Source organism: Eucalyptus grandis, chromosome 9 (assembly GCF_016545825.1).
Source record: "Eucalyptus grandis isolate ANBG69807.140 chromosome 9, ASM1654582v1, whole genome shotgun sequence".
Taxonomy (NCBI): domain Eukaryota; kingdom Viridiplantae; phylum Streptophyta; class Magnoliopsida; order Myrtales; family Myrtaceae; genus Eucalyptus; species Eucalyptus grandis.
In genome coordinates this window covers 13,658,236-13,670,971 of record NC_052620.1, presented here as the reverse complement: position 1 = coordinate 13,670,971, position 12,736 = coordinate 13,658,236, and the positions used below count along the sequence as shown (strand labels likewise).

At 35.9% G+C, this 12,736-nt stretch overlaps 1 protein-coding gene across 1 annotated transcript; it reads right to left on the bottom strand.

Moving 5' to 3' along the window:
- Positions 1–460: 460 nt before the first annotated feature.
- LOC104455547 lies at positions 461–12,212 on the bottom strand. Its single transcript, XM_039302367.1, has 9 exons — positions 12,170–12,212; positions 9,524–9,607; positions 8,698–9,156; positions 8,328–8,390; positions 6,649–7,082; positions 6,316–6,570; positions 3,497–3,548; positions 657–719; positions 461–540 (listed from the first exon to the last, which is right to left on the bottom strand). Exons 1-9 carry the CDS (start codon positions 12,210–12,212, stop codon positions 461–463), a joined length of 1,533 nt encoding a protein of 510 aa, XP_039158301.1.
- Positions 12,213–12,736: the final 524 nt, after the last annotated feature.

Genomic DNA, 12,736 nt, shown 5'->3' with positions numbered 1-12,736 from the left:
CGGGATCCACGTCATGTTGTCATATTCTAGTGCACTTTATGTCTTGCTTTTAACTCTACTCTTTCCCCGTGCATATTAGGTTCCACTTTGTCCGGGCTAAAACAACAGGAAGTCAGCAATTAACATTTCTAGTTCTGTTTCATATGGAAAAATGCTTGGGGAAGAGATGTAAAGTTATTTTGAAGTCTACAAATTCAAAAAACTCATCTCATTTTCTGTGGCGCTGCGCTTAAGATGTAATCCATACTCCTATCCGCCTCCATTATTTTTGCCTTGCTTCTATACTTTTTTTCGTCTCGGCCTGTTTGGTCTTCTCTATTGCATTGGTGAACAGCTTAGATTGGATCTGTTCTAGGGGGCAGGCTTCTTTCCCTTTTCATGTTTATATCGTGCAGAGACAGTGCAGATCGAGGGGGATAGAGATTGGTTGATTGTCATCGTCATCAATACGAAGGAGCGACTACTCCACTCCACTCCACTCCACTCCACTCCACCCAGTTTTCCCATGCCGTTCTCCAACCCGTGATTCATCAGTGAATCCTGGCCCCCGTCAAGTGATTTAGAACATTTAAATGAAAGCTTTTTCGTCATCATTTTGAGGTGCATGCAATATGCTTTCTCTTTTTTAGCAAATCTCTCTCTCTCTCACGACCAACCAGAGCTTAGTTTACCTAGTCTTCCTGGCTCTTTCTTAGATTCCATGGAGACAGAGCTCTCATCTGCAAGACATAAAGAATCAGCACAGGAAGATGATCCAAGTACAAAACATGTTAGATTAACGAGGGTGCCATGTCCTTGTCTCCTTTCTCTGGTTTTTGGCAGGGTTCGTCTCCGGCCGAGAAGCTTTTCTAGGCAGCCATAGTCAATCAGATCGTGAAAAATTCCATGCTGCTTCGGACATTCATGCACGACCCTCGTCTGAAAAGACACTGGGGAGGATCGATGGAAATAACTATAAAAGGTCTCTTTTTAAATATTCTAGTTCTATGAATCCAATAACGGAGTCAATCATGCATAGACGAATTCATTTTATCATGCACCCATGAATTAAGATATAATGAAACGTTTTAAAATATTTATCTCCTAATTCATGCCATTGCGTCATTGCATCATGTCCCCTTTATCGTATGTATTAAATCCTAATGTATTCAAATTTTATTCCACTCTATAATTACTATACAAGCACGTCGCCAATGCCATTTTATCTTTCAATACATGTTGTGGAAAGAGCAAATACGCTAAAGGCGAAAATTAGATAAATATTTAGAAGCGGACTTGCCTCTACTTTTGGTGAAACGGTGACACTGTTAGTTTGGGTAGCATACCCATGTATAAAAAAGGATGAGTTTTAGGCCACCATTTCAATACACGTTATTTCGGCTTTGCTGCTGTACTTCCTTCAGGACTCTTTGAAGGAATTTTTATCTTTTAATAAGTCGGGGCCGGAAATTACATATCATTTGAGCTGTCGTTCGTTCATCACATAACATAGGAGCTCCTTATCGATACATGCCTTGCCTTGTCACTACTATTTGTATCTTCTTCATCAAAGACCAGTAACGTTCAAAATCTCTTGCATCGGCCCTGTCTATCCGCCCATCGAATCAAATCCTCAACACAACCTAAGAGGCTTTGATCGTCCGATTTACTTAACCCGATGACTTCGCACGGTGGACGGTTCAATTCTTTTGCACATCTACCATTTCTGCCAACTGTGGACTGACCGCAATTGTGCTCATTATTGGTGATTCTCAAAAAACAAAAGAGAAAATTTTGATTAGACAGCACTGAAAGTTACTAATTCAAATAATGGAAACTCACCTAGCTGGTCCACATAATTTCAAGCCCTTTCTGCATAAAACGCGAAAGAAAATGTGAACCACTATTGTTTCCTTCCTTCGGCATGTTTTATCTAATTTTTGGGATTCAACTGATGAGTAATAACGACGTGGCGTTTGCTCGATCCCAAATCTGTCCCCATGGCACATTATCAACACGTTACTGAGGCCATTTTTATTTTATTTTATTTTGATATATGTTCTCTGATATTGTGGAAAAAGAAAATGCATTGAAGGCATATGCTAGATTAATATTTAGAAGCAGATTTAACTCTAATATTGGTGAAATGGTGGCTCTGTTAGTTTGGGTAACATACCGATGTATATAAAAGGATGAGTTTTTAGGCTTGGACCATAATATCTTTTCTGAGCTTCTACCAGGACTCTTTGAAGGAAGTTTTACCTTCAATTTAGTGGAATGATACTTCTGTTCCACTGGTTGCCCCTCCCCACCCCACCCCACCTGCCAAAGAAATAAACTGTCTCTCTTACACACACCCATATCTGTGGAGATGTGCAAGAAGACGGTGAGTCCAAGGCCAAGGATCATCTGAAAATGGAAGAGCAAACTGTTGGCAATGAAAATGACTCAACTTGCATGGATTTGTCTAAGAAACCCGGTTTTGATCATTTCCGGGATGATGAAGTTACTGTGAAGACTAATGCAATAAGTAACCACGCGAAATTTTCTACATCTTATGCTCAGTGTAACTTATTCAATTGAAGACAAATTGGCATCTACACGGTCTAGTTTAACTTTATTGCATTGGTGAACAGCTAGATTGGACTCTATTATTGGGGCAGGCTTTTTTCCCTTTTTATGTTTGTTATTTGCAACTCGTGGCTGTTTTACATCTTCTGTATATGTTAGGAAGGAGTTTGTATGTCAAGTACATTGTGTGTGTGTGTGTGTGTGTGTGTGTGTGTTTTAATGCTCAATGAGTTTAAATCTGCCTTTTGCATTCCACTAAGATAGTCTGTTTATCCAGGAAATATATTGTCAATGTGTCAATCAAAATCAAGGGTGAAACAGGTGCCCCTAGCATTTTATAAAGCAAGTCCCTTGTCTTTGTTCTCAGAATCTGATTTTGCTGGTTGGACTTTCCACTACGAAAATGGGGAGAAAAGAAGTGCCGACGATGATGATGGTATAACTAAGTATGTGATCGAAGATCTTGCTCACAAATCTGCGAAACTTTCAATAAGTGGAATCTTGATAATTGAACCTCATGTCTTCTGACCAAAAAAGAAAGAAAAAAAAAACCTCTTATTTGCCTTCTACTGTGATCTGATGTGATCTGATGCTTCCATATGTGCTCATCGCCACCAAAGATATTTTGACCTAAGTTGCTCTTTAGTACCTTATGATAATCCTTAGTGGATTGATCAATATGAGATCCTTTGTATATTAACTTTGAAAAGACGTGAGCACAGTGAAAAATTGTGTGTGATTCTTTTGCTCCATAATTCATCTTGATTGAAATATTGAAATATGTTCATAAGTAATTATCCCATCGGTAGTTACTTGAGATTATATAATCCAATAGAGTTCCATTGAAGTGATTTTTAACTGCAAAGGATATGAACTGTAAATGCATGTGGACAAAATGCCAAGATGTGGATTGTGAAAACGGTAAGTCAATTCTTATTTTACTTACTTTGGAGTATTTCGAAATCAGAGTACTTCAAACAGAGAGTGATAACTGAACCCTACAATCGGAACATGCAAGTTAACAATTATAGGTGTTGCAAGTTCATCGGTATTTCCTATTTCAGAGTTGTTTGGTAGTCTTGTTTGAACCTAGAAGACCTGTCACGTATCCATTATAACCAGCGAAGGAGCAAAATAATCCAGGTTTGGCATGAATGAACTTGCTCTTACCCTAATCCGGTGCCAGTTTGAGAGATGGAGAGATGAAGAGTGTAACCACTATTTGTACATGAATGGCCAGCCATACAATGGCAAATCGGGAATAGTGGCCCTTTCTCCGCGAGACACGGCAGGGCTCCTTCCTCTTCGAAGTTGTGAATAATGAATCGCGATTTCACTCCCAATCACAAGGCATTATCATCCAAGCAAGTGGGCCATTTGAGGGTCGCCACCTCATTTCCCTTTGCTTTTATTCTTTTGGTTTTGGTTTTTCCTTTTTATTTCCAAGAAATAACTTACTATTGATAAAAAGTACTTTTATTCATTACCTGGGTACCACTCCATCTCACATAATCTATAAAAAATCCACTCTCAATTAAATTTTTTGATAATATTAAAGATAATTTGGATAATTCTCTAGGATATTTTCCTATATTAGAGATAATTAAAAAATTTATGTTGATTTTGTATCTCTTGAGATTGAACATATTTTAATTGATGTATGTTACATTGATAGTCATCTTATAAGTCTTATAAATAGACTGATGTAATCAAAATATATATAAATTCTACCTTTCAACTCTTTTGCTTAATTGTTTATGGCGTATCTAGAGCTAATTTTTTTTCTTGTCATTCTTTTCCATAAGGTCTTAATATCCTCCAGTCAAGTTGATTTCAATATTGTTTGTCTTGTCCGACAGCCAACATCGTACTATCGTTATAGAGTCTATAGGGTCCTCTTACCTTGGGAAGCAATTTACTTTTATCAACAAAGCCTAGCCGCATTAGCCGCTTGCCATTTCTCTCCGATTCTCATGTTGATCATTAAAATGCCAGCTACATTCGTCTAGTTACTATTTTAGTCAGCAAAGCCAGTCGTATCAACCTCTTATTGTTTTTCTTTGATTCATAACCTTTGCTGCTCATATTATAAAACTAACACTACATGACAGATTGTCCACCCTTAGTGTTTTTTGGATTTTTTATCCGATTTTTGGGGAGGATATTAGAGATAATTAGAGTAATTATCTAGGATATTTTCCTATATTAAAGATAATTAGAATAATTCTCTAAGATATTTTACTGAAACTATACTAAGTAGAATAAAAAAAATGAAGACTATTGAATCTTCATAAAAAGAAAATGAAAAAAAAAAAAAAGGATCACCACGGGTCTTTTGCCAGCTTCTTAGATAATCACTTTGTTAATTTATCAAATAAGCATTTGAAAAGTGATGAAACTTTAACACGACATTGTACACGGATCATCTTGACTAGCATAAAAAAATAATTGACTAATTTAACTTTTCAATGTTCAAAAATAATAAAAAGAGGACTTTTTCTTTCGCCAGTGAAAAAAAAAAAAAGATTGCTTGGGGGCCCTTCTTTTGTAGCTTCTCAAAAAGTAATAATCATATGAGGATTCTGGGCACACGGCATTTTGACACGATGTGTTGTACATTGATAAAACTGACTAGACTCGAAGAAAATTTACGGCGCCATTCACCAAAGAAAAGTCAAGCCTTTCGCTGCTGAGATCACAGAGAGACCCGAAAGAGATTAAAATGGTAAGGCTGGAGCGCCGGGTTTTTATGGCTATGTTGCTGATGAGGTCGGTAGTGTTGGCGCTGACGTGCACCGTGCCCAGTTGCTGTGTGAGGGAGTGAGGGAGTACGAAGGAATGGGCGCAGAGAGGGACGTGGGGGAGAAGAAGCCAAGCATGAGGATTGTGAAAGTGCAGGGGGAATCGATGGTCCACATGGTTAAGATCGCGGAGGTCAAAACCGAAGAGTTGGATGAGAGGATCAGCTGCAAGTACGGTCAGCGGATGAGAACTAATTTCGAAGGCTGAGCTTCCAATGAACAGAAATTGTTGTTTACTTGGCTCGCTTCATCAGAAATTCCTTGTGTTGGGTCACAGGTTGGGTGGCCATCTCGTGTAGTAGAGAGAATTCGTGCGGATGTATGCTTTATTTGAACGGATGAACCCTATTGAAAAGTGGTGGCCATGTTGCCAATTCTTTGGAAAATTGGGTTCACCTTATTACAACAATAAGCAATGAACGATACAAATAACACATTGAGACAAGGTTTGTGCACTTGACACATACATTAATCTTTAGTATAGCATGGCTGAGGTCACACTTTAATAGTCCTAAAACATAAGTAAACACCATGATATTCCCATTTTACCCACGGTAAGAAGTGTAAACAAAGATAAGTTCACAATGCCCTTGTCCAATAATAGCATAAATCATTTCCAAATTTTCATGGGACGGTAAAGTCGAGGCCAAAGGGTGGATTCAACCATTTCAACATACAAGGGAAGTTGTAGGATTGTGAACGACACAACTGGGAAGATAGCCAGCAAAGTAATGGGAATGTAAATCCACTTCCATCGTTCGCTTAGGACAATTGTCAGAGCAGCACTAAAGGCCACCAGCATGAAGGCCAAAGAAAGGAAGAGAAAAGTGAGGCCCAATATAATTTTTTTCGGTAGTGAGTGGAGGAAATCTTCGATTGGATAGCGTGAAGTTAGGATAGCTAAGAAAATCAAGGTGGCATTAAGAGAGGAGAAGAGAGCGAGAGCATCTGCAACTGCGAATACCATGAATGAGTTCTTCTTGAAAAAGATCGGGATCCCCGTATTGTTATCGTTGCCTCCAAGTACAGTAAAAGCTGCAGCGAAAGCTACTGTAATAATGAGAGTCGCAACTAGACTACAAGATGATGATGTATCCTTCATCCATTGCTTTGCCTCTTTGAGCAAATCTTGGCATTTATCAACAAAGCCTTCCCGGTATGTTTTTTCATCTTCTAGCAACTTCAGACTTTTTAAAGGAGAGCTCCTATCTTCGACTACCTGGAGAAAAATAAAATATGCCTATCAATGTACCTATAAATTAAAGAGAAAAAATGGTGGTGAATAAGGTGAACCGACCTTATACCACTGAAGTTCTCTTTGCATAAGAAAAGCTGCTCCAAAAACATCTGGGTACTCACAACTTGGTGACATTGCTACTACTGCTTCCATCAGGGCGCAGTTCGTATAAACATCTTCGCTCAATTTCGGAATTCTTTTGTGTGCGTTCACTAGTCTAAACAACTCAACATGCCGTCCCTTCACAACTTCTTTCATCAGTCTTTCTGTGAAATTTCTTTCCCACATCAACTCTGGAAAATGCTTAAGACATAAGTTCACAATTTCTGAGATTCCACAAGATGCAGCGTCAAGGACAATGTCTGAAGTCGATAAAAACTCGACTATTTCATGAGTTTTCCTCCGAGACTTAATCTCAGCAAGAGCTAGATTTGCAAACTCAAGTGAGCATTTGTGCCTCAACTTCGCTTCTCCAATCCGTTTGATAAAAGTGACTGCATGTAACATAAGATAAGCACTCTTCCCCATGATGAAGAGTCAAAAGATTAAAGAGGCTTTTACATTTGCACTACGTTCTTATGTTCATATAGTAGTATAGAAGAAAATCATGGATAAACTTCATCTGGCTTGAAAATCAAAATGCATGTACCAGGGAACATATGGTTCTATCGAAGAACGCACACAATGTCATGAGGAAAATAACAGTTCTTTTTTGTTTGTTTGAAAAATGGGTAGATTTAGCAGTGGATCAATATTTCTATTTTCAAGCGAGAATTTCTACTAATTCATCTCATGGATGCATGTCGTTTAGAATTTAAATGGAAATGCATTGAATGGGATCTTAATATATGAAACGAGAGTCAGTGCATATTGATAACTATGATCTCAAAAAAATATACTAAAAATATCGATTTACACTTTGAATAAAGAGATCTCTACCCATGGATGAAATAAGGTCCTTTTTTTTTTGGTAAATAGGGATAATTGTCCAAAAGTCCTTAAACCTATTATATGGTGGTCAATTCAATTTTAAACTATTCAATTTTTCCAATGTAGTCATAAATCCTTTAACAATTCATCATTGTGATCCTTTCGCAAATCATTAAAATATTTTAGGATCAAAATGGGCAAAATTGAAAGATTTGAAGCTGAATTGGCCGTCGTATAATAGGTTTACGACTTTTTAGCCAATTTTCCCTTTGTAAATGCCATGACAATTTTGTGTACCTGGTTTTGTGGCAAGGTTCCGGAGTGATGTCTTGAAACACCTAAGTGCCGGTGAAAACTCTATGAGAGGAAAGAAGAATCATGTCAGCAAACTAAAAATTGATGACCAAGAAAGAGATCCACACCACACTTATGAAATTGAAATCACATATGTAATTAAATTTAATAATCCTTGAATATGTTAGAGAACAACATGGATCAGTCAACCTTTTATGACACGAATTCCACAGCTTGAGTTCCCTAAAATTTGACTTAGCAATTTGACATTCAGACTTCTCGATTAACTCTAAAAATGTTGTATTAAATATCAATTTTGTCATACATCATTATTTAAATATTAATTTGAATACAAAGGTGTAGTCCTTGTCCCTTAATTTTTTTGGATATCAATTTTGTCATACATCATTAATGAAATATTAATTTGTACACAAACGTGTTGTTTGTCAATAAGGTCCCTAAATAATATTTTGTTGTTGTGTTTGTCCATCCATTAAGCAGATTAACAAAAATACCTTGAGCCATCTTCATGTCTTTGAAGTTGTCAAATGATGTATCGACCGTGCGTGGAGGGATACCTTAAAATGGAAACGGATAGAGTGAACACCATGTGGATAGAGTTGCTTGAATTGTACATAGCTAACAAAAGAAGCTCAAGAAGTACTTACATTTGTAGATAGTTTTTTCCCAAAAACTGAGTCTAGCTCCACTACGGAAGTAAGACTTTGTAATTGCAAAGTCTCTCAACGGGCTACTGTCTGTCGCTAAGCCGGGGTATCGTTGAGCCAAATATAAGATTATGTCTTTTGGGATGCAAGAACAAAACAATTAATTCAAGTAAATAGTGAAGAAAATGAGATAAGATAAGTGAGTAAGAAATCTTACCAAAATGGCCAGCCATAATAAGGCTGCTCATGGTATCATAATCTGGGGCAGATTTTACATGCCTGGCTAGGTACCAGATAACCTCCTTATGCATAGGAGCATCTGAAATAGCATATGAAAGAGCATGGGCTACACTTTCAGGTTCCGCATCAACTTTGTCTACTAATGCCTTCACCATCTTTATTCTTCCTCTCCGAGCAGCATTGTAGAGGGCACTTTTCAAAATGAAATCTTCGTGATCTAGAGAAAAGCGATTGACTAGGTTCTTGACCAATTGATCTTGTGCTGCCATAACCGCTACATCGAGCACGGTAATGTGCTTATCTTCTACGGTCATAACTTCGGCCGTGATTGCTTCACAATCTTTATTAAGGATTTCCTCGACAGCTTTCCAATCACCTTTCAATGCGGCTTCAAACAGCGGTCGATATTTTTCATTGACCTTCACTGATGTCTTGACTGCCAAAATTGCATATTAAAAATCCTCAGGCTTTCTCACTTCTTGTTGTTTAGGTCAAGTGTAGCCACATACTCGAAGTTCCAATGAAACGCAAATGCAGGGGAAGGGGCCGTTGTTTACTCAACATACTTTCTTGTGAGGGCACTCGTATGCTCTTTGAAAGTAAGAACATATTTGTTTTGGGGTATTCTCAATTATAATTCAATATATTATTCAGATCTTAAAATTTTGAAAAGACTATATTTGTATTTATATAACAGCATTTGTATTTTGTGAAATCTAAAATGTTTCGAATTAAAAAAAAGTCAAAATACATGAAACACAAAATTTATGGAAAATGAAAATTAAAAATTCGAAGTAACAAACCTTTAGTTGGGATACGACCTTCTTGGGAAGGTTTATCAGTTGCTGTGCCATTTGAACTCCCCTCTTCACGAATCTCTTCATTACCTAAAAGAAAAACGAACATAAATATCACAGAAAAATCAATACTCCTGTGTATGCTTTAGATTATTTACACATGACTAGTATGAGGCTCATTCATTGCATGGCACTTTTTGTATTAAAATTAAATGGTGGACTTTTAAACAAAATATTTATACATATATGTATACTTTAACATTAAACCTAACGAAGATCATGAGTACTCTTTCGAGATGGGTAATGCTTCATGAATTAGTTTGGTGGGACCTTCTACCTTCTAGATCTTGGACAATGTATCTTTTAGTGAGTTTTTCTTTTTCTCACTGTCATTGATGTTATCCGCGATCTAATTCATTAATTAAGTCTATACAAAAATTTATCTCTCCACAATTTCGCATAATAAATATAAGAGATCCATACATAAATGAACCCAGATGAATTGACTTAGTCATGCAGTAATTATAACGGAACATGCCCCAACGCAATAGTTCATTAGTTTCCTGATGATAAGTAACTAACTATTGAGAACCCATTTGTTTTGTCCCCTGCTCTTCATGAAATTGCTTGGGTGAAGAATCAGCTGCAAATTCATTTGCATATCACGTAAACATAGAAAATAAGTATTCCTCACGAGGTGATTATTTCAACAAAACTCTATAATAAGAGAAATTTTTCTGGTAATTAATTCTAATGAACTGGTCCTTGAGTGCTTGTAAGTAATGAAACTAGGATCGGAAAAATCAATTGTAATGAGCAACTATAAGGTAACTTGTGGAGCCAAGTCATACCAAATTAGGAGATTTGACTATGAGTAAGACATTTTGCGTGTTTACTGCTTAATCAACATAGCTTTTCCGATGAGCGCGCTCCTTCACTCTTCGGAAGTCAAAAACTAGTCGCAATTGTAATTCAAGAGAGTTCAAAATAATGAAAATATTATATTTGAATTTATATATTGACATCTGTATGCTGTGAAATTTAAAATTATTGACATCTGTATGCTGTGAAATTTAAAATGTTTCAAATTAAAAGAAGTCAAAATGCACGAAGCACCAGATTTACGGAAAATGAAAATTAAAAGTTCAAAGTGACAAACCTTGAGTTGAAAGGTGACCATTTTGGGAAGCTTGATCAACTTGCTTGCCTTCTAAACTCCATTCTTCGTGAATCTCTTTGTTACCGAAAAGAGAATGAACATAAATTACAGTCTGTATGCTTTTGGATCATCTATACATGGAATTTTATTTATTTTAATGAACATAAATTAGAGTCTATAAGCTTTTGGATCATCTATAGATGAAATTTTCTTAATTATACTTAGATGGTAAAAAAAATCATAAATAATTTACCCTTAAACTTAATGAAATTCATGAGTTTTTCCCCCGGAGATAGCTATTATATCAGATGAATTAGTTTTGTGGGACCTTCTCACTTTCACAACTTGGACAATGTGTTTCTTAGCGAGTTTTTATTCCTCATTGTCATTCTGTGACATCATTCGTAAATTAAGCCTATACAAAATTTTGTCTATCTCTACGATTTCAAGTAATAATTATACCTTAACTATACATAGATAAAAATAAATGAATCGACTTAATCATATGTTTTCAATAATCAATATCATTAATTTATAAGTTACAATTGATATAGGATACCAGCTTGTTAGCATTCTTAATATTATCGTACCGATGCATTACTTGGAATTATATCACTTAAATTTATTGATTGACACGGTTCGTAAAAATAACAGAAGTAATTTTTCTTACAAAATCTACACACACACACACACACACACACAAATATCTATATGTATATGTTTTGTTTTTGTGGTAAGAAGATTCCGCCATCCATGGATCTTAGAAACTGTGCTTGTTAGTGAGCTTTCTTCAACAATATTATCTTTACACCGTCATAATAGTGATAACCATTTCTACTGATAAGTTAGTTTTGGCTTAGAACAACATTACATGATTTCTTTTTGGGATCACTAAAGTAAATTGACTAGTTGGAGAATCATGTCTCCAAAGCATTTGTCTAATGCAGCCTCTTAGTGATAAGCAGTAACTAAATATTCGTAACTCATTTATTTTGCCCTCTGCTTTTGATGAAACTGCTTTGTAGGATAATCAGCTGCAAATTCAATTAGCTTATTGAGTAAACCTAGAAAATGATCAGTCCTCACGAGGTGATTATTTGGACAAAACTCTCTGATGAGAGAAATTTTTTCGGAAATTAATTTAATCAACTGGTCACTGAGTGCTTTAAATAATGAAACTAGAATTGCGAAAAAGCAATTGTATCATCATCAACATGACTTCGAGTAATAATACATTATGCGCGTTTACTGTTTACTCGGCATTTCTTCTTCTATGTTGCATTCATTTACTCTTTGGAAGTAAAATGAATTATTCTTGGGCTATCTCAGTTATAATTCAAGATTTTTTTAGATTTCAAAAATTATGAAAAGATTATATTTGAATTCACATATAAACATCCGTATGCCGTGAAATCTATTCCGATTAAAAAAGTTCAAATGCATGAAATACAAGATTTACTAAGAACACAAATTAAAAGTTCAAAGTGACAAACCTGCTGGTCCGCGATTGTCTTGGGAAGCTTTATTAGTTGCCATGCCTTCTGGACTAATCACTATGTGAATCTCTTTGTCACATAAAAAAGAAATGAGCATAAATAACCTTAGACAAATTAATTACACTTTGTATGCTTTAGATCATTGACAAATGACTAGTATCAGGCTCATCCATTGCATTGAAATTTCTGAATTAAACTTAGATGGTGAACTTTTTCTATAAAAAAGAAAATTAACATTGAACTTAAAGAAGATCATGTGTTTTTTTTTTTTTTCCAAGATAGGAATCATGAATTAGTTTTGTGGGACTTTCTAACCTTTATGTCTTGGACCATGTGAAATTTAGTGAGTTTTTATTTCTCATTGTCGTTGATCTCAATTAATACTATTAATTTATATGTAACAATTGATATAGGATACGAGTTTATAACATTAGATTTTAAAACCGTGGACCCAAGAAGATGAATCAATTAGATGTATTCGGTGGTCAAACATACCTGGATCAAATCAGAACAACAAAGGATAGAATGGAACATACCTGGCGCTGATTTCAAAATTGAAGAGTG